The 14,787-nt window shown below is 33.1% G+C and overlaps 2 protein-coding genes across 15 annotated transcripts; both read right to left on the bottom strand.

Moving 5' to 3' along the window:
* Positions 1 to 612: 612 nt before the first annotated feature.
* LOC137826480 (chaperonin-like RbcX protein 2, chloroplastic) lies at positions 613 to 3,379 on the bottom strand. 3 transcript variants are annotated; one of them, XM_090293698.1, is made up of 5 exons: positions 2,837 to 3,379; positions 2,368 to 2,481; positions 1,759 to 1,816; positions 1,057 to 1,122; positions 613 to 964 (listed from the first exon to the last, which is right to left on the bottom strand). In XM_090293698.1, exons 1-5 carry the CDS (start codon positions 2,863 to 2,865, stop codon positions 854 to 856), a joined length of 378 nt encoding a protein of 125 aa, XP_090149824.1. In that variant the 5' UTR covers positions 2,866 to 3,379; the 3' UTR covers positions 613 to 853. The 3 variants fall into 3 exon arrangements, with proteins under 3 accessions (XP_090149824.1, XP_068488556.1, XP_090149825.1); XM_068632455.1 differs by having other exon boundaries at positions 2,368 to 2,459; positions 2,837 to 3,376; XM_090293699.1 differs by lacking the exon at positions 2,368 to 2,481 and having other exon boundaries at positions 2,837 to 3,375.
* Positions 3,380 to 8,176: 4,797 nt separating this feature from the next.
* On the bottom strand, positions 8,177 to 14,285 carry LOC137824060 (histone deacetylase 9). 12 transcript variants are annotated; one of them, XR_011083210.2, is made up of 16 exons: positions 14,088 to 14,285; positions 13,419 to 13,531; positions 13,189 to 13,306; positions 12,794 to 12,868; positions 12,488 to 12,707; positions 12,296 to 12,359; positions 11,993 to 12,085; positions 11,757 to 11,865; positions 11,265 to 11,314; positions 11,099 to 11,189; positions 10,621 to 10,691; positions 10,326 to 10,424; positions 9,668 to 9,734; positions 8,823 to 8,963; positions 8,395 to 8,513; positions 8,177 to 8,298 (listed from the first exon to the last, which is right to left on the bottom strand). XR_011083210.2 is itself a non-coding variant. In XM_068629493.1 (14 exons), the coding sequence occupies exons 1-14, from the start codon at positions 14,122 to 14,124 to the stop codon at positions 8,881 to 8,883; spliced, it is 1,290 nt and encodes a 429-aa protein (XP_068485594.1). In that variant the 5' UTR covers positions 14,125 to 14,285; the 3' UTR covers positions 8,529 to 8,880. The 12 variants fall into 12 exon arrangements, 3 of the variants coding, with proteins under 3 accessions (XP_068485594.1, XP_090149653.1, XP_090149654.1); XR_016514617.1 differs by adding an exon at positions 11,486 to 11,576 and having other exon boundaries at positions 8,177 to 8,513; positions 14,088 to 14,264; XR_016514616.1 differs by adding an exon at positions 11,500 to 11,576 and having other exon boundaries at positions 8,177 to 8,513; positions 14,088 to 14,264.
* Positions 14,286 to 14,787: the final 502 nt, after the last annotated feature.

Genomic DNA, 14,787 nt, shown 5'->3' with positions numbered 1-14,787 from the left:
GATTTAACAAATTAAACAACATAACGAAATAAACACAATTTGAAATTAGATAAAAAAAAAGTATATTTTCTAACATAAGGGCGATAAATGTTTATTTTAAAATGGGAAACTAAAGTCGCGGATTAAGTAAATTAAAAACAAGTGTATTATTCATGAGGAATTTAAAAAAATCAGTATAAATATGTAAAGTTGAATAAAAATACGTTTAGTTATTATCAGAAATAATTTATAAAGAACTATAAATTTTAAACATTAATACTAGTAACTAAATCAACTATAGTTCTTCCCAAAAAGTTTAACTCTTTAAGACTTAATAACTTATTTAAAAGGATTAAGAACCATAGTTATTGAGTAAGTCTTTTAAAAACAGATGAAGAGATGAGTAATAAGAATGGTTAAGGTTTGTTTTTGCGATGGATTATTGGGCAGCTACTCAACGAATATTCTTGGAAGTGATTTGTTGCATTAAACGTGTTTTTGATGCAGGAGAATGGGTCTTGAAAATATACCTTTAGATTGCATTTTTTGTGTGCATAATTTAGTTTGAGCTTTTGGCCTGCACCTCCCATTACAATAGAATTCTAGTGATTGGTTATACTCTTACAAGAAATGTGTACAAATTTTCATCCCTTTTGTAAGTTCTTCATTTCAAACTATCTAAATAATTGATTGTATGTGTAAAGGTATGGAGATATACACAATTAGAGAAGAGGACACAAAAAGGAATTTCGAGACAAAAAGGAATTTCGAGAGACACATATTGTCTCTGAAACCCTAAACTCTAAATCCTAAACCAAAATTAAAGGACTAGAGGAAAAATAAGATCGAAGGTCCTAACTTATGAACCCATTTTTCATGTGTTTGAGTCATCTGAAGGCCATATTACAGTTTCCATGAGCCTTTCCCTCATCAACTCCAAGTTTTCATCATGAATTTCTTGATATATCTCACTGTGATTACATTTCTGCATGGAAATAGAGATGTAGAACAGAAAGGTTATAAGTTTGTGGCGTGCATCACCACTTCACAGAGGGTTATAATTTTGAGTTCAATTACCTTGATCCATTTGCCATATAGGTGAAGCCGTGTTACCATCACTCTTTCAGCAAGTTCACGTTGCTCCTAAACAAAAAATGGCATATTTTCCATCAGTTAATACTTTGTGAAATGTTACTATCAGAACATTTGTTTTACAGAAAATTAAGTGATCAGTATCCTGTTTAAAGGCATTAGACTGAAAGTAGTGTAATGCAGACATGAAAATTGGAGCTGTGGAATAGAAGGAAACAAAAACTGGACAATTTATTAAGGCATACACCAAGTAATGTGATAGATGTTATCGCCTTTTCTATTATCAAAGTGTTTTCAACTATGTAAATGACATTTGCTTGCTTATATTAAGAAATGAACTTTAAGCCTAATTCAACTTCATAAATCGGCATATAAGGTGAGGTTTGTACTTACTTATATACTATGAAATGTTCTAATCTTTAGTTGATGTGAGATTTTCAACAATGCAGATGGTTTTTCTTTTAACCAGCATCAATAATGAAAAACATTGTAGCACAGGAAGACAAATAACAGCTCTTGACACCAAAAATGTTCATTGTAGTACTTTTTCATTTCACAAATTTAGACATGTATTGGTTTACAAAATTGTAGAAAACTTTCAACAGAGTAATCAAAAGAAAAAGAAGACTTTAGCTACCAACTTTCTGGAAATTATGAGCAAGTTATATAACTCATCAGATTACATACCTTCCCCAGGGATCGTATAAAACGTTTCCCATCCGTTGGGTCGTTTGTTGCAACGAAACTGTCAACATAGAAAACAAATTTCCTTCATTCACACATTCATGCATTCCCAGGTATTGAATCACCCAGTTCAAGTAAAATAATCATTCTGAACAACCATATTTGAGAAACTTTCTATATAGAATCTCAGCAATCTTCTCTTTTTAACAAATTCAGGTTTATTAAGAATTGGTTTTAAACTTAACCTAATTTCTGCACCACTTATATACATCGAAATATTCTTATCACTAATAGATATGGAATCTTCCACACTCCTTACGCTGAGACAGCTAACTCGTGTGTAAGACTATATATTTATGGATGGTTTGACAGCGGTAGTGGTTTGATAAACCCAACAAACTTTTTTTAGGATAGATTATAAATGGCTCTTGTACCAGACCTCACCTTATAAGTCAAGTTTGTAAGATTGAGTTAAACTTAAAATTTATTTCTTAATAAGATTGAACATCTATCTAAAAACTTAGAAACTTACTTTACATTGTCACATAATGGAAACAGCTGAAATAAATAATTACAAATTAACATTGTTGCTACAACATGTATTTGACTTACTTATAGAACCACGTATATTTAGGTGGATTCATCTCATACAACTGATGAAGAACAGTCCTCACAGCCTTGTATGTGAAATAATTGAGTATTTGCTGTATGTATCCAAAGATGAAGCTAGTGAAATTGAAAAGAGCCAATAGAAATATCAATACTATAAACTACAGAAAATTAATCACATTTTACTACATGTCATACCAATGATCATTAGAACCACACTTCACACCACTTCATATTTTTTCAGTACCTTTTAAGAAATGTATTTTAAACCTAACTCAACCTTATAAAACCAGTTTATAAGATAAGACTGAAATACACTTATATACTATAAAATACTCTAATCACTAGTTAATGTGGATGTCCAACACACTCTCCTTACACCAAAAGTGACAAAAAAAAACAGCTCGTGCGTGAAGTTTACACTCCCATATATAATGAAATATTGTCGTCGAGTTGTGATGTAAAAAAGTACCTTTTTAACATCATGAAAAGTGTCCTCATATTGGCCACCGAGCTCGTTGACAACAGTGAGTGTTTTGGTCCTCTTCTTGTGCCTGCTCTGCTTCTTCAAACTTGTGTTAACACTGTGAGTCTCAAGGAAGGAAGTACTGAGTTTCATGGTACCATGTCTCAGCAAGTGTTTCCTCTTCAGAGTCAGACTCAGAGTATTGCAGACAACACTGGCACTGTTGGTGGTGCTTAGAGCTTCCACGCACAAACATGGGGAAGTGTGGGACTCCACCACAACAGATACACCACCCACCATCGTATCCTCAAACACAGATGGAAGCAATTTCAAAAAAGTGCAGAGTTGATAATTTGAAAGATCAGTGGAAATGGAAAATCATTATAGTAAAAGAAAGATAGATATTTGAAGCTGGGATTTTGAGGTCAATCTTAACCAAACAAAAACTTGAGGTCCAAAATTTTCAAACCTTTGTTGCCTTTTCCAGTTTGGCCAATTCTCCTCGACAGTAGGAGTAAATTTCGGGTTTTTTTTTGCCAATACCCACGCGCACAAACCACGAGTCAAGAATAAATACTCATCATTTTTTCAAATTCTAAAATATTATTATCTTGAATAATTTATTTTTTTATAAAAAGTTTAATGTTAGGTATTTTGATTAATCTTTTAACTAATCTAGTCTAAAGTTGTCAGATGATATAATTACCATTCTTTTATTTTTTTTACTTTATCTTTGATGTCAGAAAATATTTTAATAATTGATGAAGATCTCTCATCGACTAGAAATAAAGACATTTTATTGACTAGAAATAAAGACATTTCATTGTATATAAGTGGGTGCAAACCTCAATCCATAAACCGATTTTATGGGGTTGAGTTAAACTTAAAGTTCACTCTGTAATATATATATATATATATATATATATAAAATGTAATAATAATACATATTTTCCTTGAAAAATAAGGATTGGACTGATGAAAAACTATACATTCATATAAAAAAAATATTTACTTTGAGAACTACTTTAGTAATATAATAATATATATATATTAATATTTTAAAATAAATTGAAATAAAACTATAATATTTTAAGTCAAGGTAGATGGTTACAAAACAAAAGACAATTATAGGTGTATATTTTATTTATCTGTTTATTTATAGTGTCTCTATGTTGTTGTGAGTCTCTCTGTAAATGTCTTAACATTTTTTCATCATCTTACTTTACATGTTTACCTGATAACAGTTTTCCTTAAATTGATTATGATCCTAAAAGTTGCACAGAGAAATTTGAATTATATTTTGATAAAGTGAAGTTCAAAATCTAAAGCTAGGTGCAAACTAAAGTGTGCATGTGATAAAAAATCCGCGATAAAAGAATAATGTGAATGTGTTCCCACCATTTTTAGTGATCCAAAAAAATTGAAGTGTTGATAGATGAAACAAAAGTAGAATAGCTCTATAGAGTATTTGAATAATTTACTTTCTTTACAACTTTGTCTGCTATTCTAAACATAACATAGGCCCAAGACGTACGAGTGTGAAAATCTCTATCTAAATTCCTTCCCTTTTTCCAATCCCTAGGTTGGAACAAACTATATATATATATACCTATCAATAAATCCACATGGAAAATAGTTTAGTTTATTTCATCAAGTAAAATACCATGAATTATTGTATTTTTTTATTAATAGTTTTTTTTTTCATTTATTATTAAGATCTTTTTGAATTATGAAGTTAATATCTTTTCCCATATATTTATTTTTCACTTGTGGAGGTTTCTATGTTTTATAGTGCATGGAGAAAAGAGATATAAGATAAAGAAATATATAAAGTATAATTTGTCTGCTATGATAGAAAAAATAGTAAAAAAATATAATAGTTGTGATGGTAAATCTTTCTTTCAATAAATAATTATTATAAGTGCATTTGAAGATAATTTTTATTAAAAAAATATATTTAAATTGCTATAATTTTGAGTAAGTGATATGGCATTATTGTATTTATTGGAGTAAGTCTCCACTTGAGGTGAGAATGGCTGATTTATCTTTTTAATCTCTTTTATTTTTTTAGACGTGGCTAGTGTTTTAAGGTCAAGTATTTCAAAATAGATTTGTTCTTAAAGTCAATTACTACATATTTCAATATAAGAAAAAGAAAGTCTATCTAACTTGTGATAAATAAAAACTAAGAGATTTATCTATATTTATATATATATACTAGTATATAAAGGGATTTTCCGTTTTGGTATATACAAATTTCTTCATATTCTATTTTTATTAATTTTATTTTAGATATTTCAATATTTTCTATTTTTAAATATTTACTAAATAACTAATTATTCTTATAATTAATTAAAATTTGTTTTTTATTTTATATTTAATATTAACATATAGAAAAAGTAATTATCAATTTTAAATGTAAAGTAGTTTATCAAACGTGGAACCAAAACAATTTATAATTTATTAAACATGGGATATGAAGTAATTTTGTTATTTTTCATATCTTCAACCCTCTTAAAAATTATAATTTTATCTCTTATCATTTGATTTAGTTGTTATCTCTTCTCATTATTTTATTTTTTTCTCTTTTGTAAAAAGTATGAATATAATAATGATAAAAATAAAAAATGTTCCCCTAAATATATATAATTGGGTTATGTTTTGTCATTGTTGGATGGGATTTAATAATACTTTAAACAAGGGTGTGGGTGGTAATTATAGTTTGATAAATAGGTGTTTATAATTCCAAAATGGGCGGTTGAAAAGCATAGATGGATCGGTTTGGTCTCCTTTTAAGGAAATATTTTTCTTGGATTCCTTATTTCACTTCCTCTGTTTCTCCATTCTGGTGTGTTAGTAAAAGGAGTTACTGTTTTCATGTTTTCATGTCAGCTACACAAAACCCTTTTTAAATGCTACACACTCTTTCTTCACAAATCATCACTTCACTTTTCTGCTACAAAACCTTCTTTTCAGTCAAACATTTCATTCCAATTTCAAAGCACTCTCCAATAAGATAAAAAAGCTTGTGTTGTGTTGTGTTCACCCTTACACTATCTTATATCTTCTCTACTTGCTTCATTCTTAACCTTCTTCTTCCCATTGCCAGCTTTTTTTTATAGAAACCTTTACCACTATTCCTTTAACCAACTCACACAAAGCTTCTCTCTCTTTAACATTATCTCAAGAAATGGTTCCTTCTGGAAGGACAAAAACCTCGAGAAAAAGGAAAAGAACAAGAGCGAAGCCAGCAAGGAGCAGCCATTGCAAGAAGCAGCATTAAGAGAGCAGAAAACAGGAATCATCAAAGAAAAGGGACATGGATTTTAGTGATGTGGCTACGTGTTCCACTCCCAAAGGGCAAAAGTTTCGGATACCACAAATTTCAACATGCCCTCCAGCACCAAAGAAGCCAAGGATGCTTTCCAATTGCTCTTTGCGTAGATCACCTTTAGCTTTCTTTGCACCACCAGACTTGGACATTTTCTTCTGTGTTGCGCTTCAAGATCTTCCCGTTTCGTTCCTCTTCTAATATACATATATGTGTGTGTTTTTTTGTGTGTGTATACGGTCAAAAGATTCATGGACTTGTGTGATTTGCTTTTAGTGTAGTCTTTTTTTCTATTCACGGCTCTCGTAACTGAGAGGTATATGGCAGAGAAGTTTGGATTTTGGAGTGAATTTTGTTAGCTAGGAACAGTTATTCACCCTTTCTTTGTGGTAACTTTATTTAGGTGGTGACAACATGTAAAATCTATCTCTAAAAGAAAAGGTTTGTTTGACACAACTTTGGGAAATAACTCCCACTTGCTAAGGGTATTTTTGTCCGTACAAATAAAATATATTTTGAAAAGTGTGAAAGAGGAGGGAAGAAATGAGAGTAGGCACGAGATTCATTGGAGAAGAAATTTTGCAAAACTGCCTTAGAATGTTGGGTGAGGAGTGACTACAGAACTATCGCAAATCCGTCATTGAACTCCGCAGGCGACTCAAGTCCATACCAGAAGTATTGAAGGGGAGAGGAGGGATTGTTTCTAGAAACATTTTGCTTCTAGAAAAGCAGAACCGTTGACATTATCACCACTGTATCTGGTTGTTGATTTATGGGGTTTCTACTTACGAATATTTGTGCAAAAAAGTGGAATCGTGGGCATTATTGTCATCACTTCCCTCTGTTGTCTTTTTTTCTCTCTTCCCTTTTTTTCTAGTTGAAATAAAGGTTGATATTAGGGTTTTTGGTTTTCGATTGGTTGGTTTCAAGGTGTGTGTGTTTAGGTGGTGGTGGCAGTTGTGGCGTGGATTGTGTTGAAGAATTGGTTGAGTTCGTGAATTGTTCATGGTTTGTGAGTGGATTAGGGTTCATCTAATGATTATGGGTTCGTCAGTGGTTCTGGGTTGGTCTAGCCGACCATCTAGACGAACCTGAGGATCACACGCAAGGCTTCAGTTTCCCTCATTTTCTATTGTTTGAAATCACGCTATACGCTCATTCGCTCACGCTAGACACAACTTCACTAACACTAGACTCTCATCCTAGACGCTAGATAGACTTCCTAGGCTGTCTCGATAAACGGTCTACTCATACACTAGACAATTTTGCTGGATAGTCTCTAAACAATCTAGATGGAAGACACTAGACGATCTAAGTGCCCACATACGATAGACGATCTTGCTAGAATGTTTCGATAAACTGTTTGCTCATTCGCTTGACAGTCTCGCTAAACAATTCGTCTACACAGTCTGCTACACAAACCCTGCATGTAACCCTCAGGTTAGTCTAGACGACCAGCTAAACGAACCTGGAACCACTAGATGAACCCAAAACTCACGAACCCAAGACCACTGGTTCAACACAATCCACGCTACAACTATCACCAACTAAACACACACTCCTTACAAAATCTACCAACTAAACACACGCTCCTTGCAAAATCTACCAACAAAGTTCACCATCCCAAAACAAAAAACCTTAATATCAACCTTTATTTCAACGAACACATCTTGGACGATTTTGTTGCCCCCAACTTCTCAGCCAACGATCCTTCCAATAATCACCCCGAGTGGGCACCAACAATATGTCTAACCAAAAAATCCACCTGCAAACAAACCACAACACACAAACGAGAACAAACCAAAGGGAAACCTACAAAGGAGAAGATAGGGAACGGGAAGAGACAAACTTGGGACTACCAGGAAGGGCAAGAGAGAAGATCTACAGCAAAGGGAACCGGGAGAGAAAGCAGAACAGAGAGAAAATGAAAAAATTGGAAACCCAAATCACTTTTCTCCCAAGAAATACCACACACAATCATAATAAATTATTAAAACTACCACATTTTCGCCACATTTGTCAAATGGAGTGACTTCCCAAACGGGGTCAATGTATCGGGGCTAAATAAATAATGATATTCAGCTCGTGTCAGAGTTGCTCTCACATTCTATTTTCATTCCACACAAGATGACATTTCCTAATACGAAAAAGAAATAAAAAACAATGAACTTTGAGCAAATATAAAATTTTGAAAGTAAAAATTCAATCAAATATACAAGTTTGGTGGACTTGCCCCAAACGCTTTCTTGATACAACTAGGTGTTCATCTCTAATTAGATTTTTTTTCTCTTAAAATGGTCACACCCCCGACACTGGCTACAGGGCTCAGTTAACTTGGATCAGGATCCCCTGCTGTTAGAGAAAGCATTTTGAAAATCAACCCTTATTCTCATTTTATAATCTAAGATTAGAGAAATGCTAGGAATACATTCTTTACATACATTTTTTAACACAATCTAATTGATTAAAATTTATTGAAAATTACAAAATTTGGTAAATCTCATAATTCCAGATTTTATAATTTTCAATAAATTTTAACCAATACACCAATAAATTTTAACTAGTAATAACTGAGGGCGAACAAGGAAAAGTATGTTAAAAAGTGAGATTCTGGCATTCTTCATAAACTTAAAATAAGATAAAAAGAAATAGCCATCAGACCATGACTGCACTCCCTGACTCTGAAATGTGACTGCAGTGAATCAAGGTCCAGCTAACTTCATGAAACATCCATTTGATCATTGTCATTGTCAGCTTCATAATATTCATCATTGCGCTGGATGCGCTTGTCTTGAGTGTGCTCTGAAAAGAGAATTGTCATATCCATAAACCAAGATTTGGCACTAAGACAAAAAGAGAGGAAGGAAAACAATACTTTTTTTACTTAATCACACTTTTAGGTTTAAGGTCTATATTAGTTCTTCTAGTTTAATTACTGATATTTAGTCCTTAAGATTTTCCAATTAAACTATTTCTCCCAAAAGTTTATCTACTGATTAATATAATAAATACTAAAAATAATGGAAATTTTGATGTATAATAAAAATGTGATGTGTGCATATAGATACATGTATACAAAATCAAAATACTCCTAGAGTAATTTAAGAGTTACTCTCCATCTTAACCTTCCTCTTTAATTTTCTTTTAATCTAACTGATAAAATGAGTTGCTTGCAGAAAATGCAGAAAATAAAGGTTTGAGATGGACAATATCTCCTCTGTTACTCTCTTTCTCTTCCTCTGTGTGTGAGGTGCATGCATGTGCATTCATACTATTTTTACTCAAACATTTTACATATTTTTCTTGGTTAATTTAAATAAACCAATGATACGTTTCCTTATTATATTTATGCTAATTATTGAATTGAAAATTGAGGTTTACGACTTAGTTTGAACATTTGGAAAAATATGAAGACCAAATGTGAGCAATCAAAATAAGACATCCCAAGATCACAGATTAAAATAGAGATCAGAAATGCAATTAATAATTTTTATCTTTTTCCTTACGATCAATGCGCTCATCAGGGTTCTGCTCATCTTCATCGAAATCCGGAATGTAGAAGTCAGGAGGGACCTATGACCCACAAAACGTTAGTCACACCTTAGGAAAACACTACCAGTTGATGCATTTGTTAAAAGTTGGATGATGGGATCATCAAAGGGGTTTGAGCCCAAGTCCAAAACAATTCAACAAAGAATGGAGACCGACTATAAACATCGAAGAATTAATTATTAGTGAGATTCCAAGTTTACTAACAAGCATAGCCTAAATAATAGAATTCAATAGTCCAAATGCCCAATTTCAAAGGCCATATTCCTTCAGTTTAACAATTTTACTGAATCGGTTCTTGATATATAGTTCCTGAAATTCCACCAAACTTTTGAACCCTTCTTTCTCCCCAATCTACCAAGGATTCTCATCTTAATATATAAACATTATAAGAAGGAATATTTTTCACTTCAAATGCTTAAAAATATACCTCCCAAAAATTGATCAGTAACCATAGGTAAAAGATTATTAATACAAGAAAGTTGAAGAGCTTGTAACATAACACCTCGACAGTCAAAACAAAACGTTCACAAGAAACAATTTTATGATAAAATAAATAATTGAGCCTGTCTACAAGATAGGGTGCTCCTATTTCAAGGATGAACTCACACTCACCTCCTGCATCTGTACACTTGGAGCATGTTGGATGCAACGAAGATTTTCCAAGACTTGCATTTTAATGGTGCTAAGATATGATTTACTATTTAAGTTTTCCTGATCAATTTAAAGGAAAAATTAGTACAGGCAATATTGTAAAGAGTAAAGATACCACACACTGCAAATTAAACATTCTAATGAGTATTTAATCCAATCCAATGAAATTGGAGACATTAAATGGCAAAAAGAAATCCAAATCACCAATCAAATTAAATTCAATACCAAAGAGAAACCCCAATAAATAAATACATACTATCTGCCCATTCGGAATCTTCAAAGAGAATTCTGGTGCAAAATATTTAATATAATCATTTTCCGGAATTTCTGCAAAACAGAACAAAGCAAGTAAGAAATATTTCCACTCTGCAAACAATACGACGGAATTTCAATCTGGAATAACAAGTAACTACCTTGCCTATGAGGCACAGAGGATGGAAAGGAAGGGGAAACCATTTGAAGTAACAAATACAAAAAAAGGGAGGGAAAAGCAGTGGAGAGGAGATTCGCTATTGGGTGAATTTGAGGTGAGGCTTTAGGCAGTTAGGTTTATAGAGCCTCAAAGGTCTGTGGTGTTCAAATCACCATCACTTTCACAATTCACATGACATAATAGTGTTTTAGTTTCACTTTAAAGCTTGAACAAAAGAAATATTCAATCCCGTTAACAAAAGAAAATGAAATCTTGGTATAACACGTCATAATTCAAAACTTGAAAAGAGGCTGACTTATACCATTAGGAAGCTCTGTATCTAGAAGAACTCCTGTTTCAACAGTCCAACATCGAGCAACATTTTCTTTTGTGTATCCCCCACCTCCAGTGACCTGTGATAGAAGTCCATTAGTGTAAAATCATCCAAAGCACAAGTGGAAGGCAAACATAAACTGATATAAACTCACCAGCAATGGCAAATTGAATTTTTTTACAAAGCTAACACATTCAGAGTGACCTATTAAAGAAACATCAAAAAAGAAAATTTGTAATCAAGCTAAACCATCCACTAAGCAATAGAGACCAATATTTGAGAAGACACAGAATGAGAACATAAACAAGAACAACCGAGCTATATCCCTAACATTGAGTGATGATATTTTTAAATTTATCAGAATAGGAAATTTACTGGGAGATAAGCACCATCAATAGAGAGATTAAAGCAACCCGTGCGAATGGCAAATTGGATCTTTTTACAAAGCTAACACATTCAGAGTGACCTATTAAAGAAACATCAAAAAATAAATTTTCTAATCAAGCTAAACCATCCACTATGCAATAGAGACCAACATTTGAGAAGAAGACAGACTGAGAGCATAAACAAGAACAACCGAACTTTATCCCTAACATTGAGTGATGATATTTTTATCAGAATATGAATTTTACTGGGAGATAAGCACCATCAATAGAGAGATTGAAGCAACCCAAGCGATCTCCAGCAAGCGAATCGGCACCACACTGGAGAACTATTGCACCAGGTTGATATGTTTCAACTACTTTGGAAATAATCTATGGCATAAGAATTTAGAAAAGTTCAGACAAATTACCACCAAACAGAAATAATGCAATGAATATTAAAATGAGAAGCTTTAGAATGGCAGAAAAAGAAAAGGAAAACAAAAAAAATTGAACTTACAGTCTTGAAAAGTCGAGTGAAGCTAAGGTCATCTATTCCATCCTTCAATGGGACATTTATGGCATAAAACTTTCCTTCTCTTTCTCCTATTTCCTTTAATATGGTAAAATCAGTTCAAATCATTCCAATCTATAGAGTATTTCCAAAACTTTTCAGACAGAATAGAGCGTCCCATTTATCAAATTACAACATGGGGAACAGTGGAATCCAGATCTAGAATATTAATATTATGGTAATAATAAGGTTGTGATAGAATAGACTGATTGGCACAACTAAAGATACAAACGGAATGAAGAAAATCACCTTAGCATCACCGGTACCCGGGAAGAACTGGTCTCCATACTTATGAAAACTGACAGTCATCACCCTGTAATGATAAAGTTTACCATTTAACAAGGTAGAGAAAAATCACAAGCAGCCTGGCCAAATTCCCTATATTCTCAATATTGATAGCTTCACCTCGTAAATCTAACATGATATAAGAAACTGACCTACCTGTCAGTGAAGTAGAAGGCTTCTTCTACACCATCACCATGGTGCACATCTATATCAATATACAACACACGGGGATGATGTTTAAGAAGCTCCAAGATTCCTAAAACTAAGTCATTGATGTAACAAAACCCAGATGCCTCGCATTTCTTGGCATGATGAAGTCCACCAGCCCAGTTTATAGCAATATCACAAAGTTGGTTGTTTAACCGACGTGCAGCATCTGCAGGCACATAAGTCAATCAGCATATATATGACAAACTAGGCATAACAAAAATTCAGAGAAGCACTATTATAAGCATATTATACCTATAGTTCCGCCAGCATAAATCTGACAAAATTCAAATATGTTGTCAAATACAGGGCAGTCTTCTCCAAGGTTATCTGACACAAACGATTAACAAAATAACAGAAAGCTGATATTAGCAGGTAGCTAGACAATAAGTTAATAATATATAAGAAAAATAATTATATAAGCATTGGGGTTGGAAAACGTTAATTTCAGAAGTCAAATATCAATATTTTATGGAAGGGACTAGGGAGGTAAGCTCATATTTGATGAATAGTAACAGGAATTATAGGTAAAACAATTACTATATTCTACAGTGCTTTTCCAAAGCCCTCCCTTCCCCACACGTTAAGTATTTGGGTTCATTGCAACACTTAAAATCACATACGAATGCATTTATAACCAAATAGCATACATTTTGTCAGTTCATCTAAGAACAAGTGTTGAGTGTCAGGAGTAATCCTGTGCAAAAACTCCACATAATCAGCTGAGTGAAACTGGGCAAGCTCGACAGGATAAGCCTTGTGAGGACGCTGGATCATAATAAAATAGAAACCATCAGAACAATATTATGCAATCAACAACTTGGTAGCGAAAAAACAAACATATAAATAAAAAGCAGAACAGCCAAAATATGTAACTAACATAAATCTCCATTTTCTTATGAAGTTCATATGAGAGAACAAGATGGTGAGTCATGCAAAGCCGGTGCGGCTTCATAGGATGTTTCGCCCCAAAGTAAACACTACCGACGTCGCCTGCAATGTGAACGTTGAAATACATGAGTAGACAAAAAATGCAAAGAAACAAACCTAGCACAGTTGCAAATGTGCACCATAATTTAAAGCCTAGAATCCGAAAGCTAACTTGTATTTCAAGATTGAACAGCTCCTCACAGAACTCGACTGCTATTATAGATGCTGATTTTCTTACTGAACATCATGAATATTAATAAAAAATGTAAAACTGTGCAACTATCCAAAATTCTCTACGTTGAATTTTCCATAACAGATACTAAGCCAAGCATAGAGCAGAATCAGAAATCTAAAACAGTTCTAAAGACAAGTTCATATCCTTATTGTGCAATTTTCTCGCAACCAAACGCAGCAATCAGCGCAAAGGCCATAGATATAGGTCTAGCTAGGGTTTCGATGTTGAAGAACGAACAGAGCTAGGAATTTGAAAATTCCGTAATACGAAGAGCGTTGACGAGCATCACGAGTTCAATTCCACGAAAGAAGAATCGGAGAAAAAAATAAAGAAAGAAACGAAATAACGCGATTTAAAGAGTATGAAAGTGAAGGGAAAGCACACCGTCATAGAAGTAAGCGATTTTATCTTTGGAGCGCATGTTTTGGAGAGAGCGTTGAAGAGTAGTGGCGGGAAGTGGCGAGAGAGAATATGGCTAGTGTCATTCACATGAGCTTTCCCTGCTGTGCCATTTCGCCTCTTCCTTCCTCTCTGTCGTTGCATAACCGTTTTTCCTGTCTTGTTTTTTATTCTTAAATATCTAATTTAACCATTTTTTTGCTTTTTTACCTATAATAAGTTATTTTTCACGAATGCTATTTTTTTATACAACTAATAATTGTCAAACTCCCTCTTCACTCTTATGAAAAATATGACTGATCTCTCATTTTTAAAACAGATAAAATATCCAAGGTGGTGATTGATGTCGAAATATTAATATTATCACGTTATTTGATAGATGAGGTTAGGGGTAACTTAAATATATTTTTCTCTTTTAATCTCCTGAAACACTTTTTAAGGACAAAATATTGACAAAATTTTAAACTTGAAGGCGGATAATACATCGAATGCAGTGAGTGATTGACTTTATTTGTGTCATCTCAACAGACTAAAGATCAAAACATTAATTACATGACATCCGAACATATGTTAAAGGAAGAGATGAACTTCTCTATCTTATCCTTCAAAGCAAACTAGGAGGCATAGGAAGCAAACTTACAGAGTACCCAGAAGTACTTGGGATCACATATAAGAAGAAATTTGT

The sequence above is a fragment of the Phaseolus vulgaris genome, chromosome 8 (genome assembly GCF_051622355.1).
Source record: "Phaseolus vulgaris cultivar YP4 chromosome 8, ASM5162235v1, whole genome shotgun sequence".
Lineage (NCBI taxonomy): Eukaryota > Viridiplantae > Streptophyta > Magnoliopsida > Fabales > Fabaceae > Phaseolus > Phaseolus vulgaris.
The sequence above is the reverse complement of the archived record's forward strand: the minus strand, read 5'-3'. Positions and strand labels throughout refer to the sequence as shown.